This window comes from Mustela nigripes, chromosome 3 (genome assembly GCF_022355385.1).
Source record: "Mustela nigripes isolate SB6536 chromosome 3, MUSNIG.SB6536, whole genome shotgun sequence".
Taxonomy (NCBI): domain Eukaryota; kingdom Metazoa; phylum Chordata; class Mammalia; order Carnivora; family Mustelidae; genus Mustela; species Mustela nigripes.
This window is the reverse complement of record NC_081559.1, coordinates 153112083-153132144: the sequence shown is the minus strand read 5'-3', so window position 1 is coordinate 153132144 and position 20062 is coordinate 153112083. Positions and strand designations below refer to the sequence as shown.

Below are 20062 nucleotides of genomic sequence, written 5' to 3'. Positions count from 1 at the left end.
AGGTTCCCTGCCAAGCACAGACCGATGCATGCGGGGCTGGATCCCAGGACCCTGGGATCATGACCCGAGCCGAAGGCAGAGGCTTTAACCCACTGAGCCACCCAAGCTCCCCACAAGTTTCAGTTTTAACTGACTTATCACTCTTTATATAAATACAGTTGCTTAGCCAAGAGGTGCATGTCTGTTTCATACAGTCCATCATTTTTCTTAGAGCTAATGTTTGCATTGTTTTTCTATGCAACTGCTATTAACTTTTCCCTTTAAATGCTCCAAGAATGCAGTGACACTTACCTGTAGTATTTTTCTTATGCACAAATATATCAGTTGGTATTTTTTTCCCCTTGAGGATACTTCTTTCAGAATCCTCCATTATCCTGTTCCAGTATGGACTGTTTACTCTTCAGTACTATTGTCCTGGAATGTACTTTTACTCTTATTTTGGGATATCACATTGCGATTCTTTGGTTTCTTCTTTTAATTTTTATATATTTTAATTTTATTTTATTATTTTATTTTGTTTTGTTTTTATTTTTACTTTTATTTAAGAGAGAGAGCGCATGGGAGTTCAATCTTAGGACCCTGAGATCATGACCTGAGTTGAAATCAAGAGTTGGCTGCTTGGGGTGCCTCAGTGGCTCAGTGGATATAAGCCCCTGCCTTCAGTTCAGTTCATAATCCCAGGGTCTTGGGATCGAGCCCCGAATTAGGCTCTCTGCTCAGCAGGGAGCTTCTTCCCTTCCTCTCTCTCTGCCTGCCTCTCTGCCTACTTTTGATCTCTGTCTGTCAAATAAATAAATAATACCTTAAAAAAAAAAAAAAGAGTTGGCTGCTTACCAACTGAGCCACCCAGGCACCTTTTCTATCTCCTTTTTAAATTGAACCATAAATCACCATATAAACCATTTTAAAATGATAATTTGGTGGCTTTTAGTACTAAGTCGTATAAATATCACCACTATTTAGTTCCAGAACATTTTTATAATCCCAGAAGGAACCTCATACTCCTTCAGTAGTCATTTTCCATTCTCCTCTTTGCCCAGCCACTGACAAACCCTAATCTACTTTTGGTCTTAATGGATATACTTATTCTGGGCATCTCTAATGGAGTTATATTATATGTGACCTTTTCTGTCTGGCTTCTTTCACTTAACATAAGATTTTCAAGGTTCATCCATGTATAGCATGTATCAGTACTCCATTCCTTTTCATGGCTAAATGATATTTTCTTATATTGATATGTCACATTTTGTTTAACTTTCAGTTGATGGATATTTGGGTTGTAAACTTTTAGTTATTATGAATAATGTTGCTTTGAATACTTGTGGACAGGTGTTTGTTTGAACACCTGTCTTCACTTTTCTTGGATATACACCTGGGAGTGGACTTGCAAGGTCATGTGGTAATTCTATGTTTAATTATTTGAGGAACTGCCAGACTGGTTTCCACAGTGGCTATACCATTTTACCTTCCCTGTAGCAATCTGTGAGGGTTCCATTGTCTTGATGTCTTTGTTAGGATCTTTAAAATTTTTTTATTTTTTTAAATTTTTAAAAAAGATTTTATTTGAGATAGCAAGCAAGCGAGAGAAAGAGCGCAAGTGTGCACCCATGAGCAAGAGAATGAGATCAGGAGCAGGGGGCTGGAAGGTGAAAGAGGCAAACTCTCTGCGAAGCAGGGAGTCCCATGTGGGGCTCCATCCCAACACCCTGGGATCATGACCTGAGCCAAAGGCAGACACTTAACTGAGTCACCCAGGTACCACTAGGATCTTTTTTCACTATGGTCATTTCAGTGGGTATGAAGTGGTGACTTTTTATGATTTTGATTTATATTGCTCTAATGACTAATGATTTTGAGAGTCTTTTCATGTGCTTATTAGCCATTTGCATTTTTTCCTTTGGAAAAAGTTCTGTCCAAGTCCCTGATCATATTTTAATTGGGTTATTTTCTTTTTGTGATTGAGTTATGAGTTTTGGATACTAGAATTTCATCTATTTTCTCTCTGCCAATTCCCTCCCCCTGCCCACATGCTCACTTCTTTTCTTCCCTTCCACACACACACACACACGTACACACACACACCTAGGTGTATATAAGGTATTTGAGAATATATCTCCTTTATCAGATGTATGATACTAGGCTTTTATCCAATATATTATTTACACATATTTTGTCTTATACTAGGGTTTTCACTTTTGATAGTTTACATATCTGTACAAATTAAAGAATTTGATGATGTCTAGTTTTTTTTTTCTTTTGTTGCTCATAGTTTTGATGTCATTTCTAAGAAATCATTGCCAAATGTCAAGTCATGGAGATTTACCACTATAAGTTTTATAGTTTTAGCTCTTACATTTAGGTCTTTTTTTTTTTTCTATTTTAAAGTAGTTTTTGTATATAGTGTTAAGTATAAGCCCAAATTCAATTTTTTTTTTTTTTTTTGCCTTGGATATCCAGTTGTCTCATCACCATTTGTTAGACTGTTTTTTCCTCCATTGGCACCTTTGTTGAAAATCATTTGAGCATAGGAGTATGTGTTTATTCCTCGACTTTCAATTTTGTTTCCTTGCTCTATTTGTGCTATAAATAGTACCACATTGTTTTGCTTACTATAGCTTTATAAAGTAAGTTTTGAAATTGGGAAGTATGAGCCTTTAACTTTGTTCTTTTTCAAGGTTGTTTTGGTTATTTGGGGTTTCTTGTAATTCCATGTGACTTTTAGAATTAGCTTTTCCATTTCTGCAGAAAAGACTCCTTTTCTTTCAGAAGGAATTTTGGTAGGGATGATAGTGAACTTGTAGATCACTTTGGGGGATTATAACAATATTAAAATTTTCAATCCATGAACATGGCGTATATTTACATTTACTTCAATCTCTGTTTTATCTGTGTCTTGGTTTTCAGTGTAAAAGTCTTGTACCTCGTCAGTTAAATTTACTCCTAATTATTCTTTGTCATACTAATGGAACTGATTTCTTTTCCTTTTTTGGGGGGGGACTTTTTCTTTAATTTCCTTTTTTTTATTTTGACTCTTATTCATTGATAATGTAGAAAATAAAGCTGATTTTGTATGGGGACATTACTTTGAGCTTAGAGAAATAAAAAGGATTTTAAGAAAATACTATGAGGGACGCCTGGGTGGCTCAGTTGGTTAAGCAGCTGCCTTCGGCTCAGGTCATGATCCCAGCGTCCTGGGATCGAGTCCCACATCGGGCTCCTTGCTCCGCAGGGAGCCTGCTTCTCCCTCTGACTCTGCCTTCCACTCTGTCTGCCTGTGCTCGCTCTCACTCTCTCTCTCTTACAAATAAATAAATAAAATCTTTAAAAAAAAAAAAAAAAAGAAAAGAAAATACTATGAACAGTTAAGGGTATACCAGCAAATTAGATGACCTAGGTACAATAGAAAAATTACTAAAAACATAGAAAATACCAAAACTTCCTTAAGATGAAATAGAATATCTAAATAAACACATAGACAGGATGGAGATAGGAGATAAAAAAAATCTCCTAACAAAGAGAAGTCCAGGATTTGATGGCTCCACTGGTGAATTCTACCAAACATATAACAAAGAATTAACACTACTTGCTCAAAATCTTCCAAAAAATTGAAGAGGAACACTTCTCAGCTATCATTTTAGGCCAGTATTATTCTGCTACCAAAGCCAGACAAAGACATCCTGTGAAAAGAAAACTGTAATCCTTAGAATATAGGTGTAAAAATACCAGCAAACCAAACCTAGCAGCATAGTAAAAAGATGACATATCATGGCCATGCGGGATTAATCCCAAGAATGCAAGGGTGGCTCAACATGTGAAAATCAATTTGTATAACACACCACATTAACAGAATGCAGGGACAAAAAAAATACATCACCATCTCTATTGTTGCAGAAAAACCATTTTACAAAATCCGATACTCTCTCTTAATAAACACTCTCAGCAAGCAAGAAATAAAAGGGAATTTCCTCAACATAATAAAGGGTATATATGAAAAGCCCATAGCTAACATCGTAGTGGTAAAAGACTGCAAGTTTCCCCTACTAAGATCAAGAGCAAGTCAAGGATCGCCATTTTCACCATTTTCATTCAACATTATACTGGGAAGTGCTAGCCAGAGCAATTAGACAAGAAAAAGAAAAGACATTCAAATTGGAAAGGACAAAGTAAAGTTATCTTTATTCACAGATGACACAATCTTATACCTAGAAAATCCTAAAGTGTAGTACATGTGAAAAATTAGTAGAGCTAATAAATTAATTCAGTAAAGCTGTAGGATACAAAATCTTTGTTACTCATTATTTTAGTAATTTGAGCCTTTCTCTAGTTGATTTTTGTCAATTTTGGTCCTTTTAAATAATCAACTTTGGTTTGTTGATTTATTGTTTTTCTGTCTATCTTTACTCTCTTTTATTATTTCATTTGTTCTGCTAGTTTTTTATTTGGTCTGCTTTTCTTTTTCTAGTTTCTTAATGTTTGATGTTAGGTATTGATTTGAGCTATTCTTTTTTAATATAGGCATTTATAGTTATAAATTTTGCTCTAAGCACTGCTTTTTCTGTATCCTTTAAAGTTTGGTATGTTGTGTCTTTGTTTTCTTTTGTCTAAAAGTATTTCTCAGTCCTCTGTTATTTATTGTTTGATCCATTGGTTTGAGCATATATTTTTAACTTCCACATATTTGTGAATTTTCCAGTTTTACTTCTGTTATTGATTTCTACTCTCATTTCTTTATAGTCAGGTTGTTTTGTATGATACCATTGTTTTTTAAATTTATTAAGACTTGGTGCACCTGGGTGGCTTAGTGGGTTAAAGCCTCTTCCTTCGGCTCAGGTCATGATCCCAAGGTTCTGGGATTGAGACCCACATTGGGCTCTCTGCTCAGCGGGGGGCCTGCTTCTCTCTCTCTCTGTCTGCCTGCCTCTCTGCCTACTTGTGATCTCTCTGTCAAATAAATAAATAAAATCTTAAAAAAATATATATTTATTAAGACTTATTCTGTAGCCTCACACTTTCTGCATCCTGGAGAAAGTTTCATGTGTACTTCAGAAGAATGTACATTCTGGTATTTCTGAGTGAAGTGTTCTGTATTTGTTTGTTAGGTTTAGTTGGTTTATAATGTTCGTGCTCTGTTTATTTCCTTGTTGATCTGTCTAGTTTTTTTGTTCATTATTGAAAGTGGGGTCCTTGGAATCTCCACCTGTTATTAAATTCTGTGTTTGCCTCTGATTCTGTAATTTTCTCTTCTGTTGTTAGGTAATTGATATTTTTATCATTGTATAATATTCTCCTTTATCTCTTTATCTCAAAAAATAATTTTTGCCTTAAAGTCCGTTTTTGTCTGTTGTTATAGCATACTCAATCCAGCTCTCTCTTAGTTATTGTCTGCATCAAACATCTTTTTATTCATTCATTTTTAACTTACTTTTGTGATTGGACTTAAAGTAAGTGTCTTCAGACAGTATATAATTGGATCATATTTTTTTTTAAAGATTTTATTTATTCATTTGACAGATAGAGATCACAAGTAGGCAGAGAGGCAGGCAGAGCCACTGAGCCACCCAGGCGCCCCTTGGATCATATTTTTAATCCATTCTACCAATCCCTGACTTTTAATTGGAGTGTTTATGACTGATATTTAATTGTAATTAATAGTAAAGAAGGACTAACTCCACCCATTTTCCATTTTGCTATTTGTCTTCTATGTCTTGTATCTTTTTTGTTTTTCATTTCCTCCATTAAAACCTTCTTTTGTGTTTAATAAATTCTTGTATCATTTTTATTTCCTTTTCATATCCCTTATTATATATTTTGAAGTTATTTTCCTAGTAGTTATACTGGGGAATTATTTAATTTATAACAATCTAGTGTGAATTAATATCAATTTAGTTTCAATAGTATACAAAATTTTCCCCATGTAGTGTCATCCCACCTTATAATGCCATTGTCACAAATTCCATCTTCAAATGTTGTATAATGTATTAATCTAGATTTATAATTCTGCAATTTTATGTAGTTGTCTTTCAAGTCATATAGAAATAAAGAGGATTTACATCCAAAAATTCATTGATACTACTTTTTAACTTGCCAGTGTAGTTAGGTTTGCTGTTGTTTACTTCTTGATGTGGAGTCTAGTTACTTTGTGCTTTCTTATTTTAGCTTAAAGGATTCCCTTTAGCACTTTTTCTAAGGCAAGAACTGTCTTATAACAGTTTGCTTATAATGCTTATCAGTGTGAACCTCTTTGAGTGTATTCAGTTTGTAGTTCATTGAGCTTCTTGGTTGTGTCAGTGTATGTATTTCACCAAATTTAGGGAGTTTTCCGACATTATTTCGTAAAATATTTTTTGTCCTTTCTCAACCTCTCCTCCTATGACTCCCATTATGCATTTGTTGGTATTTTCGCTGTGCTTTGACAAATATCTTAGGTTCCATTTATTCTTCTTCATTTCTTTTTTTCTTTCTACTTCTCAGACTGGCTAAGGTCAGTTGACTTTATATTTGCTCACTCTATCTTCTGCCTGCTCATATCTGCTATTGAACCATTCTAGTGGTTTTCACTTTGGTTATTGTACTTTTTCCCCAGGATTTGTTTGGTTCCTTTTTATAATTTTTTGTTTCTTTATTGATATTTTCTATTTGGCAAGACACTTTCTTTGGTTCTTTGAGCATACTTAAAATAGTTTAAAGTCTTTCTCTAGTAAATCCAATATCTCTGTATCCTCAGAGAAAGTTTCTATTAATTTCTTTTTTTCCTATGTATGGACCATACATTCTTCATTCATTGCATGCATTGTATTTTGTTGTTTTTGGAAACTGAGTGTTTTGAGTATAATGTATTAACCTGGAATCAGATTTTCTCCCTTGTTGTAATTTTTGTTGTTTATCTGGTGACTTTTGTGAACTAATGTAAAGTCCATGTTTGTTATATGTGGCCACTCAAATCTCCATTGTGATATCTGCATGGTCACCTGCTGATTTGGCAGAATTCTCAATACCTAGAACCAAAAAATATACAAGGAAAAAGAACCCCCTCATCTTTGCATATGACTTTCATATGCGTGTTGGGCTGTGCCTTTAGTAAATACTTGATCAGGCAGTTTACAGCTATTTTTTGACTTCTTGTTCCTGAGAAACTGGAAGGTTAGCTAGAGGTGACAGCTTAAGATCTTCTCAAGTCTCTCTATGAGCATGAGCCTAGCCTTTACATTACATGTAGCCTTTCAGATTTCTAGGAACATCTGAGTCTTTCTGTGCCCTTATTCCCCCAAGCATGTTTTACCCTAATCTTTTTACCCTAATCTTTATTCCTAAACTTTTTGGGTTTTCCTATTGTTTGCTTTGTTATCCCTTCTCCCAGATGGAATTGGCTATTACATTTCCCTGTAAGTGTTTCGACAAATGGATTCAGATAGCAGCATTAGGCCCTGGAGAGTTCTTAGGTGAGTTAAAGGCAAATCCTTTGAGATGATTCTTTAGGGAGTCAGCAGATAGGTCAAAATGAACAACCGCAGTTCTCTCAGAATATGATTTGCACTACTCACTGTTCTCTACAGTACTGGGAACCTGTACCAGGAATGAGAGCAGCTGTTTTCAAAGCCATTGCTAACCTGGATTGGGGAGATGTTTTCAGGCAAGTTAAAATGCCACAAAATTCTGTAGCATATTTAGCTCTTCTTTTCTTTACTAAGCATTCCTCTGGTTTTGTAAGCTTTTGATTCCAGAATTCAGAAGAAGTTGGTTCTGGAGGTTTTTGACAGTTTGTTGCTCTGGTGGAGAGATAAACTTTCAGGGTTTCTTTCTTGGTTACTTTTGCTGACTTATTCTCTTATTTCAATCTTGACTCCTGTTTTCTTCTTTTTTGATTTACCTCCTCATTTTGCTCAGTGCATTTTCCAGGAGTTTCAAAAAAGGGTATTGGTTTGTGAATTCTTTGAATTTGTGTATTTGAAAATGTACTAATTACATACTTGATTGATATTTTGGTTAGTTAGAAAATTCTAGGTAGAATGAACTTCTGAAGCCAGACACAAAGATTCCATTTATATAAAATATCTAGAAAAGGCAAATCTATAGAAAGTAATGATTCCGTTTAGATGGGATTAAGAGTGAAGAGTGATTGCAAACGGGAATGAGGTATCAGATGGTAGTTGATATAAATACTCTAAAAATAGACTGTGGTAGCTGTGATTTCCCAGCTCTGTAAATATACTAAAAATCATTTAGCTGCACACTCAAAAGGAATGAATTTTACAATATGTGAATTATACTTCAATAAAGCTATGGAGGAGGAGGAAAAGGAGAATTGCAGAATTCTCCTTGGTAGTATTATCAAAACTTGCTGAGTGAAACCTTCCTAAGGCAGGGAGTGAGTCTTCAACCTCAGGAGACTTTACTTTGGGACCTCACATTCATAGAGAACTAGCTGAGTTTTCACTGTATGGATTAAATATAAATATAAATGTTTGATTAACAAAATTCCAGGTTGAAATTATTTTCATTCTAAAATTTTAAGGCATTTTGCTTCATTTTCCAGCAGGCTATATTAATTGGTTTTTAAATCTACAAAGTTCAGTGCCATTCAGGTTTCCAGTACTTATAAATGGCCTTGTTTTGGTTTGCTTTTTGTTTTTGCTGTTACTGGCTTTGGATTTATTTTGATTGTGTGTTTATCTTTGCTTTTTAAAATTTCCTAATGTATCTTTGTGTAGGTTTTTTTCAACTTCAGTTTTTACCCGCTGGGCAGTTGGTGCACTTTGGTTCTTCTTATGTGGAAAGTTGTGGATATTTCTTTGATAATTTTCTCATCTCTATCTTGTCTATCTTCTTCCTGAAATGCCTGTTATAGTCAGATACTAGTGATATTAGTCTACTTGATTCTGTAATTTTCTTATATTTTCTTTCTTATTTTCATCTTCTCATTGTTTTGGTTTTGCTTCCTAATAGCTTTCCCCAATTTCTTTATCTGGCAGCACAGTCCAGAGAACAACTTGGGATTGAGTGTTAGCCACTAGTTCTTTTAAAAGCTACAAGTAATTTCCATCACTGGAAAATTCTTATTCAGCTTTTATATGTGGCACTACAGCTTCAAGAGCTGCCCAGTCTGTACCTCTCTTTTTCATTCTCGAAGTTCAGAATCCTTAGCCTGCAGTGCCTATTCCTTTTTAAAAGATCTTTATTGGGGCAGCTGGGTGGCACATTTGGTTAGGCATCTCACTCTTGATTTCAGCTCAGGTCATGGTCTTAGGGTCCTGAGATTGAGCCCTACGTTGGGCTCCCTGCTCAGTTTGACATTTGCTTAATATTCTCTCCCTTCTCTCTCTGTTCCTCCTGCTGCTAAAATAAATAAATCTAAGACAAAACAACCATGTATGTCTTATAGGCAGCATATAATAGTAAGGTTTTCTTTTTTTAATCCATGGTGTCAGTTTATGGCCTTTAATCACGGTGTTTAATCTAAGAGCAAACCATGTTCCTTAGTTCAAATCCCTGTTTTGAAAATTAAATTTTATTGGAACATAGCAACATGCTTTTCTGTAGCTGCTTTTACACTATTATACTGAGCAGTTGTGACAGAGACTTTATGTCCCAAAACTCTCAAATATTTACTGTTAGGCCTTTTACAGAAAAAAGTTTGTTGACACCTTGTTTAGACCATTAACATTTAAGGTGATACAGTTGGATTAAGGCCTTTCATTATTTATTTTCTGTTTGTCCCGTTTTTCCCTTTTCTGCTTTCTTTTGGGTATTTTTAAATTTTTGTTGGTATTTGATTATATCAAATTTTTAGCTATATTTTCTTGTATTTTGAAGTTGTTTGTCTAGGGATTATAATGTCTCAGTGTTCTTGTTAATATTATACTACTACATGCAGAATGGTGATGGTAAAACGTTGCAACCATGTGTAGGTTTCTTCCCTCTGCTCCATTGCCCTGACCTTTTTGCTGTTATTGTATTATATCTCCACTAGACAGTGTCATAAGTTTTGCTTTCAATATCCACACACACAAAATTTAGAGGGGAAAAAAGACCATTATATTTATTCAGCTATTTACCCTTCTTTTATTCTTCATTTCTGAGTAATAAGGTTTCTGTGTAGTATCACTGCCTTTCAACCTGAGAAACTTCCTTTAGCATTTCTTGTAGATTAACTAACTCTACTAGTTATACATTTTTAGTTTTCTTTCTTTTCTGAAAATGTCTTTTAATCTCACATGTTTCAGTTTCACACAACTACCCTCCACTTCAGATGACAGTTGTAAGTAGTAGGTCCCCAGATTACTCAAAACTTCTAAATTAGAGGTTAAGTCTCCCTTCTTGGATTTGATCATTTGCTAGAACAGCTCACAGAACTTAGGGAAAATACTTAACCAGTTTATTATATAATAAAAGATATGATAAAGGATACAGATGAAGGAAGAGATATGTAGGGGTGAGGTCTAGAAGGGTCCCATGTGCTAGAGCTTCTATCCCTGTGGAATTGGAGTGTGCCACCCTCTGGGTACATGGATGTGTTCCTCAACCCAGATGCTCTCCATACCCCATACGTTGGGGATTTTTATGGAGGCATCATCAAGTGGCATGATTAATCATTAACTCAGTCTTCAGCCCTTCGCCTTCTAGGAAGAGCTGGAGGTGGGACTGAAAGTCTCAAGCTTCTAATCATGGCTTGATCTTTTTGTTGACCAGCCTCTGTCCAGAAGGCCACCAGAAATCACCTCATTAGAACGAAGGGCATTTCTTTCACCCAGGAAAATCCAGGGGATTTAAGAGCTGTATGTCAGGAAGTAGGGTAAAAAACCAAATACTACAACAAAAGATGCTTCAAGTATTCTTATCATTTAACAAAATTACAAGGGTTTTAGGAGCTTTGTGCAAGGAACCAGGGATGGAGACCAGTATGTTTTTTTTGTTGTTGTTTCACAGCATGGAATTCTAGCTTGTCCGTTCTTTTCTATTAGCACTTTAAAGATACTGCTCTGCTGTTTCTGGCTCAGCAAGTGATCTTTTATGGTGATAGTTTCTGATGAGAAACATGCAGATATTTGAAGCTTTGTTTTTATTCTCCTTTAAAGATAGGGACCCTGTCTTGGATCTTTTTCACCATTACTAGCACATCTCTGATGCGTAGATATACAATAAATTTTTCTTGAATTTATTTTGTTTGTATTACATTTTAAGTAAATATGAAGACTAGACAGACTTATTGGGGTTCTATTTTGGCAGGATCAGAATTGCCCAACACATATTCCTGCCATTAAACTTTTTAAGATCCCTTCACTAAATATGAATAGCCAGATGAAAGAAACCATGCATCCATTACTGATTTTCTGAAATGTTTCTCTTTCTCCCACTTTTCCTTGGTTACTTGGCTTCCTTTCCATGTAAAAGGAAAAAAGGAAGCAGTAGCTACTTGTCAAAAATTTTGCTTCTCTTCTCTTTTGCATAGAAACTACTCATCATTTTATAAAATAATGGATTATTAAGGGACATTCAGAAAACAATGAGCCAAAAAGTGTTCTGGGAGAGTTCTTTATTTTATAACATTACATCTGATGTTTAATATCTATAGAGAGAATTAAATACAGCAGAGATTTCCTGTTGAAGCTCTCAAGCGTTTCCATCTGCAGAAAAAAACCAGACTTTCTGCCTGATCATCCCATTGTACTTCAAAAACCAGTAAGTAGTTTCCTAATTTTACATTAATTCTAAAATATTTGTCTTTAGTATTTTCACTGGATTCTTTCCTTAGATTTTTAATTTTATTATGGAATATAATTCAGAAAAGTACATAAATCCAAATGTATAATATAACCCCAGCTTTGTTTTTCTTTTTCAACATTTCCTTAGCAGTTCAGGGTCTTTTCTGGTTCCATACATATTTTAAGATTGTTTGTTCTAGGACTTTGAAAAATGCTGGTAGAATTTTGATCGGGATGGCATTGAAAGTATAGATTGCGCTGGGCAGAATAGACATTTTAACAATGTTTATTCTTCTGATCCATGAGCATGGAATGCTTTTACATCTTTTGGTGTCTTCTTTAATTTCTTTCATGAGTGTTCTGTAGTTCCTTGAGGTCCTTTACCTCTTGGTTTATTCCAAGGTGTCTTATGGTTCTTGGTGCTATAGTAAATGGAATCGATTCTCTAATTTCCCATTCTAAATTTTCATTACATGTATAATATACCTAATTACTGTAAGTAATTACCACTCTGGCCAAGAAATAGAATGGAATTATATTTTAAGAAATATTTTTTGCATTGAAAGATAAGGAGCCTAAAAATTCTATTGTTTTTAAGTTCTGTAATTCATCTGCAGTTGATTTTACTTTATGATGTAAAGTAGGGGTCAAGTTTTATTTTTTTCTACATGAATATCCAGTCATCCTAGCAATATTTTCTCAAAGATAGTCCTCTGCCGCCCTTGTGGCAATATATGTGTGGTGTGTTTCTATGCCCTTACTCTTCTCAATTTATCTTTTTATATAGTAAAACAAGTCACCCTACTTATTCTTCAGTGTGTTTTTGCTGTTCTTAGTGTCTTATATTTGTGTCACTGCATCAGATTTCATCAAAATAAAATACAATAAATACACCTATCTTTTAGCACATTGATTGGAAACGACAGGAATGTTGGTATCAGACTTGGGTTCAAATTGTAGCTTCACCTTGTGCATTAGTACACTGTTCAAACTTAGGTCATTTAACCTTGAAACCTTAGTTTTGTGATTGCAGATGAAGTTGATAATGTATAGCAGGACTTGGATAGTACTTAGTGCTTATTATGCACTTAGTAAATTGCCTTTATTTCCATTTTGACTAGAGTTTGACTTTAAAGTTTTCACAATCTTTTTTATATGGATAAAAGTATTCTATTGAGATGAACTCAAAATATAAGTATGCTGAGAATGGCTCATATGGGAGATATAGCATCTCCTGTGCTTTCCAACCATTTGGAATACAAAGCCTCTTTTTTAAAATTCCAAACTTGTAGAACTGTAGTCAGTTCAGTCAGAAATTTAAGTTTTTTTCCTAATACAATGTTCAAATTATCCCACCTGTTCAGAAAAAAAATCGTAGGCATATGTATGAATAAATCTAAACTTGAATGCTATATAAAATATGGTCATTTTTTTCATTTGCACACCTATTTCATCTCTAATATTTTATTTTGTAAATAAAATTTAGACAGACACATTGTTTTGAACAAGCCAAGTACCACAAAAACAGAATAGGTTTGGAATACAATTTAATATATTTAAAAATGAATTACATATTTTTTTAAACATAGAACTGTTTTGACAAATTCCAGTTACTTTAATACTTTGTATAATAACATGCATTTAAGATCTGTAAACACTTAATAGGATCACAGTATTTGGTTTGATAAACTAAGTAGTAAAAACTGTATCTTTTCAATCTAATTGATAAATTAACTTTTTCTTTTATGTTACAGGAAAACCACCAAAGTTTTAAGTAGCATTTTAAGAACAAATGAATTTGAAGATAAAGAATTATTCATTTTCTATTTTGGACACCTGCAAATGAAGTGGATCTAGTAACAATAACTGTAATGGACTGTGACAATTCAGTTTATTTTTAATTTTGATGGTTGGGTATTTGGTTTCTCCTAAAATGAGAAATATTTTAAACTATAAAGAATTTTCTAATCAGTTTCAGCTTTGCAGGCAGTTTCCTGCATAAATTGGGAAGTAACACTGGAAAGTAAGAATTTGGTTAGTAGGGAAGGCTGTATTTATAATTTGCATGCTACTTGCAATTTTTTGTTTTTCATCTCTTGTAATAATGGAATGGAAATGTAAGCTGTAAAGATTCTCAAATATAAAGTATTTGCTATGATGTATATATGGTACATAATTTCTTGTTGTTTCTAAAGTTGGCTTTTGTTCTGTTTTCCACTGATTTCAAACCAGCACTCTCAAAGGATCTTTACAATCTCTCCAGAGGCTTAAATGACCCAGGATGTTCAATGCATAGTTCTCAATGACAGGAAGGAGAATATTTTAACAGGCATTTCTTTGGTCTCTAGGTTTTTGATAAAATTGTTCAATATTCATGATTACTAGCAGAGATGGACAATTTGGAAACAAGGAAACTCAAGGTGAAAACAGCTGCTACTTGTTGTCTCTAATCAGACTCCATGAACAGAAGTTAGGCAATTGCAAATTAATACTGATTTTTTTTTTTTCCAAAAGAGGAAAGATTTAGGCATTTGCAAGTAATTGAGGTACATTAAGTTTCAATTCTTTAATTTCTTATGACAAGAACATGTATGGATGAAGAATTTGGGGGCTAAGCTTTTAGCTCCTAGAAATTTTATATAATAAATCTCCTGTATTTTGTCACTCTGGACATTACTATTGATAAAAAGAGTTTCTTCCTGCATAGTGTAAAAAAAAAATTGCTGATATAAAGGTAAGTGTAAACTCTCCTTAATTCTATTCTCAGAAATCCCCAGGTCTACAGGCAAGGCATTCAAGATCCTCATTTGGCAGAAAGTTTTATCATAAAATTATAATCCTAAAACCAGTAACTTTTTCTTCACTGGTCTTTGGGATTTTTTACCTGGATTCAAGCTTTAGTCCATGGTAGGCTTCACATCTTGGTCTTTTAGTACACTACCTTTCATTACTTCGCTCCCCAAGGGGGAAAAAATACACTAAAACCATAAATTTCTGGATTACTTAAAAATGATACATTTAAACCTTTAGGGCCCAGATTTATTTTTTGTCCTATTTTCCCTTTATATTATTATAGGTTCCAGTGTGTATATACATATATATATACACACACACACACAACAATTTATGTATAATTTGTATAAGAGCTGAGGTATTACCATAATTAAATTGGTTTATTATTTGCTTGTTCTCAAAGGGTTTTTTTTTTTTTTGACTCTAATTAAAAAAATGGTAATAGAACTTATTCCAGTTTGGAATCTAAAGAGCTCTTCCACTCAGCACTGTTATTGAGGGCAGAAACCTTTTTAAAGTCATACCACCATGGTACTTTGCAAACTGCCTCACACTTAAAAGACTTACGTACTTTCTTAATCTAATACTGAAATATGTTTTGATTGGCTAGAATTTGTATTTTTTGAAACCATTCATAACCTTTCAAGAAGTTTTATGTCAAAAGTCACTGTATATAATCAGAGTGAGACTGCAAAGTCTGTTTTATTATCTGTTTGCCTTTGTACATATGTATAGCTTGTCTGAGTAATCATTGTACATCTTCATTAATATTCTCTGCTTTGTATATAAATTAAAAGAGTTGAGCCAGGTGTTGTTTCATAGTGTTTGTCATCTTTAGAAGTGACTATATATATGTGTATGTGTGTGTATACACACACACACTTGTGTGTGTGTAGGTGTGTATATGTCAAAATTTACTGCCCTTGTCTTGTATAAGTTATGAAAAAAATTACTTAGATGGACGAGGACTGAGGCATATACAAAGGTATACCTTTGATAGAAGCTAATTCGTTTGAGAAATTTTTAGGTCAAATTTTATATTTAAAAATATAATTTAGTTCAATCTGAGTTTTCTAACAGTAAAAGAAAAAAAAATTGCCTTACAGTTTTTCCTTGAAGACCTGTGGTTGCAAAGGCATTTGGATTATAGAACAACAGAAATAGACTTAATCTGCACTGGATTTTTATTAGCAGCATTTATCAGAATAGATTTTATTAAAACTATATGAGCCTGTATAGCAAAGTGTACTAGGTACACAGAACACACCAACTGTTCTGGTGAAATTAGAATTGTCATTCTAGTGTTAAAACTGGAAAAGGTTTTCTGTCCAGTATCTTCCCTGGGAAGAGGGAATGCTCTTAAAATTTTGTGCTTATATTTTGTATTTCTTCATTTACTTAGGTTAAAATTTTATTATTTAAATGCAAATGTCTATTTTCCAGAAGTAAATTAGTCCTCTGGCTCATATGCCAAAAAATTTGAATCAAATTTTCTCAAAGTAAAATTCTATTTTTTTGATTTGTTGAACCTACATATAATTATGATGCTATAATAAATGATATAATGGTGTTACAGTACCAAATGGTACCCTAACTATCACAGAATTGTTCACTTGTGAAAAACCAGTTTATAACATGATAGGTATATAAAGTCTATAGATTACAGTCAAGACTATTGTATGCTCATGTATTAACTTTTTTTTAGCTTAAACAATAGAAAGGTATTTTCTCACAGTTCTAGAACCTGGAAATCCAAGATCAAGGTGCTAGCAAGGCTGATTTCTTCTGAGGCCTCTTCTGGCTTGCTGTTGGTACCTTCTTACTGTGTCCTAACGTGGCCTTTTCTTTGTGCACCTTCTTTTGCTCTCTCTGCATGTAAGGACACCATTTTGGGTCACATATTAGCTTTTTCAGTAAAGTGAATACTTACAAGGTCATGAATTGGTAATGGAGGGAGCACTACCAAAGAATAAACTTCACAGAAAATCAGTTACTTAAAAATGACAGAACACTGATTTAACCTTGATAGTTTATGACAAATCTACAAAAGCTATCCTATGAAGTGATACTCTAAAAGTTCCCACTTCAATTATTTTTTATCATTTCTTTTTCACAATTTTTTTCCTTTATGTGTACACTTTTTTCACATATTAAGATTCTTTCACTGAAGGGTTTAGGTTACAATGTAGCAAAACAGCAAAGACTGAGGATAGTGAACTTCAAAAATTTAGGTAAACTTCACATAAAAGATATAGAAGACATTTTAGAAGAGTGCACATCTTAAATATATTAAACAAAAGTACAGAGTAGATTAGTAACTGCAGAGAATTTTCTAATTCACATTTTCAATAAGAATACTTGTTTTGCACTTGGAACCATAAAATGTCTAGGAACATCTAGTTGTTCAGGATCCACCATGAAGCTGAAAAGAGAAAAACAACCATTATTGAATGAAAATAATTGCCAGGGCTAAGTTAGTCAAGGTGTAATCATTCTTAGACTATTTTCTCCCACCTTTAATCTGTATAATTATCTTTCAAGTTAGTCACTCTTTACTATTTGAACCAAGATTGAACTCTTCCTATGCAATATTTGTACCAGGTCTTTGGGCACTTGGTCATACTTTGTTATGTATGAATGGAGCTTATCTTGGCAATGAGATTGTAAATGCCCTGGATGAAATCATATTGTTTTAATCCTCCCAGTACTGGCAGCAGTTTGGGAATGTAAAATACTTTTACATCACAATTTCCAAAAGGTTGGGTAGAAGCAACTGGATGTGTTTTAAATGTAGTGTATCTATGTTGTAAGGTTGAAAATGTTTTCCCCAGTGAATATAAATATCCCGAAGTCAAATCTATAGCAAAGAAGTAAGATTGATGGAATGCTGTGAGAAACAGACAAATAGAAAGGTCTGAAATTTGCAAAGCTATTTAAGAAATATACTAGTTGGTAATAGGATCTTAACTTTCATGTGTATCTTCTTTTCTCGTAGCCACAGGCCTCTCTCATTTGCCAAGGGATACTTGGCTCCACAGACTGAATTCTTCATATTTTGCTCTGGGTATTTTATGGTGGCCAGTGGGCTGTTTGGCTGTACTTCAGTATGCCTCATTTGAAAGATTTTGATATTTGAGAGTCCATAGCAATATATTTAAGATGTTTCTTCAGTAAACCACTTAGAAACTTAATAAAAAAGCAGTCTTATCAGAAATCATAATTTGTGAGTTAAATTAAAAATACAAACCTACCCATCTCTTTATAATAGGTATTTTTTCCAGATTTTAATTTTAGGTCTAAATATGTACAGCTGAAATGCTTTTAATTGTTTTTATTTTTAACCTTCATATCCATATAACAAACAAAATGCATGACAGGTTACTAAAAATATTAGTAGAAAACACACAAAAAATAAAAATATTAGAAGTCATATGGCCATTAAAACTTTAAATAATATTTATAAGCTAATTCCAGCTGTTTGTCCAGAGAGGTGTGTCTGCTGTTGCAATTTATAAAACTTCCACATTCAAAAGAAGAAAAGGATGCCCCAAGTAGATATTAAAAATCTTAAGGGAGATTTTAAAAATTGTGTTAGAAATCAGACTTATTTTTTCTTTTTGTTCTTCCAAACTTCAGGGGTCACTGCTGAAATTAGATGTGATATGGAAATTAATGCAAAATAGGTTAACAAAAAAGGCATTAAACTGCACTGAATTTGGGTTCTGAGAATAAGAATCGATCCAGTATTATTTGTGCCCAACTTTTCTCTCCAAATTAGGGAATGCTCTGAGAGAGAAAGAGAACAAAAATTTCAGCCATATTCATGGCTTTCTTATTTGAGTAGTAAGTCTGAGATATAAGCAAGGGAAATTCTGTAAGTCCATAAACGTGTCCTTAAGATCTAGAGTAAGTATATACCTAAAGCTCAGGCAGAGATGGTAGGCTGCTGACTGGAAAACATTCACACCTGATCTCCCCCATCTCCTCACCTACCTTCAATTCTAGAATTTACCTTTTCACTTTCCATTTATTCCCTAATCCATTGAAATCTACCCTACCACTGCATTAAAACTGTTCTCTTGAACAGTGACCTCTTGTCAAATCCAGGTTTCAGTCCCATTCTCTTCAGTCCCACCCCACCACACAGGCCCCTGACAAGCACTGTTCCTTGCATGGTATTTCTCTTTCAGTTTCCTTGCTAATTGACTACTCTGACTCTCCACCTCTGAGTGGTTCCCCTCTGTCTCTTTAGAGGCTTTTCCTTCCCTTTTAAATAAAGGCACTTTCCTATGCTTTTGTCAGATAGTTGTTCTTATTTATACCCTTTCTCACTAAACCCAGGCTTCAAATATCTTGCCATGGTTAACTCCTGAAAACTGTATTGGCAAGGGAACTATCTCTGGGTAGCTCCTGGTTCAGATGCCTTCTTTTTTCTGGCCTAGATTGCCCTACCTGACCAATCTGTCACCTCTCCATGATACCCACCTTTCTCCCTCCTGCCAGTTACTACTGATTAGAGCATTCACTATGCCTCTCAGAAACCTTTAACGAATCCATATTACTAAGTTCAAACTCATTATATTTTCAACCTGATTTCCTACTCTCCTCTCTCTCTACATGTACCATGTATAAGCCCTATGCCTTATTCTTTTTTTTATTTTTTTTTATTTTTTTTTTATTTTTTTTTTAAAGATTTTATTTATTTATTTGACAGAGAGAAATCACAAGTAGATGGAGAGGCAGGCAGAGAGAGAGAGAGAGGGAAGCAGGCTCCCTGCTGAGCAGAGAGCCCGATGCGGGCCTCGATCCCAGGACCCTGAGATCATGACCTGAGCTGAAGGCAGCGGCTTAACCCACTGAGCCACCCAGGCACCCAGCCCTATGCCTTATTCTTACCTTTGTACCAATTAGCCAAGAACATTAACATCTTATATTTTGTTAATGTCTACATTTTACTTCTAGCAAAGTCTCTTCCATCTTTATTTGTCCAACTCTGCTTTAAAGTTCGAACTCCAGGTCATCTCTTTTTTAAAAAAAAAACACTGTTAAAAAGCAATCCCTTCTCTAAATACACATGCATATTATGACACCAGCGGTAACTACTGTGTTATGCTGGAGCTTGTTTTTTTCTGCAAGTATTTGTCTTTCCTACTGAACAGCATTTTATGGGAAGGGACTGAATTTTTACTTTGCACTCTCTCTAGCTCCCAACATAATGTTTATTCAAAATTGGAACTAGCACTAGTAAAGCTAAGCATCCCAGTATCCTCAGTACCTAACCCATAAAACACTCAGTAAATATATTTAATTGGTGACTGGAAGGGTAGATGAACAAATGAATTTTGGTTCTCAATTATCTTAAGCCTTGGCTACGTGAAACTTCTTAGACAATTTCAATTTTCTCTTTCCATTCTGCTTTCCTCCAATTACAAATAGTATTTTAACAGCTATTAAAAATATTTATAGCAGCAATGTCCACAATAGCCAAACTATGGAAAGAACCTAGATGTCCATCAACAGATGAATGGATCAAGAAGATGTGGTATATATACACAATGGAATACTATGCA

At 34.1% G+C, this 20062-nt stretch overlaps 2 protein-coding genes across 2 annotated transcripts in view; one reads left to right on the top strand and one right to left on the bottom strand.

Moving 5' to 3' along the window:
• The window catches only part of C3H8orf88 (chromosome 3 C8orf88 homolog), a 36058-nt gene extending 20757 nt beyond the window's left edge, over positions 1 to 15301 (top strand). Inside the window, exons 5-6 of the mRNA XM_059394835.1 lie at positions 11570 to 11676; positions 13454 to 15301. Of these exons, the coding sequence (XP_059250818.1) occupies positions 11570 to 11676; positions 13454 to 13477 (131 nt within the window). The 3' untranslated portion in view covers positions 13478 to 15301. The remainder of the gene's footprint in view (positions 1 to 11569; positions 11677 to 13453) is intronic.
• Positions 13154 to 20062, bottom strand: part of NECAB1 (N-terminal EF-hand calcium binding protein 1) — a 205413-nt gene continuing 198504 nt past the window's right edge. Inside the window, exon 13 of the mRNA XM_059394834.1 lies at positions 13154 to 16914. Coding sequence (XP_059250817.1) covers positions 16889 to 16914 — 26 coding nt within the window. The 3' untranslated portion in view covers positions 13154 to 16888. The remainder of the gene's footprint in view (positions 16915 to 20062) is intronic.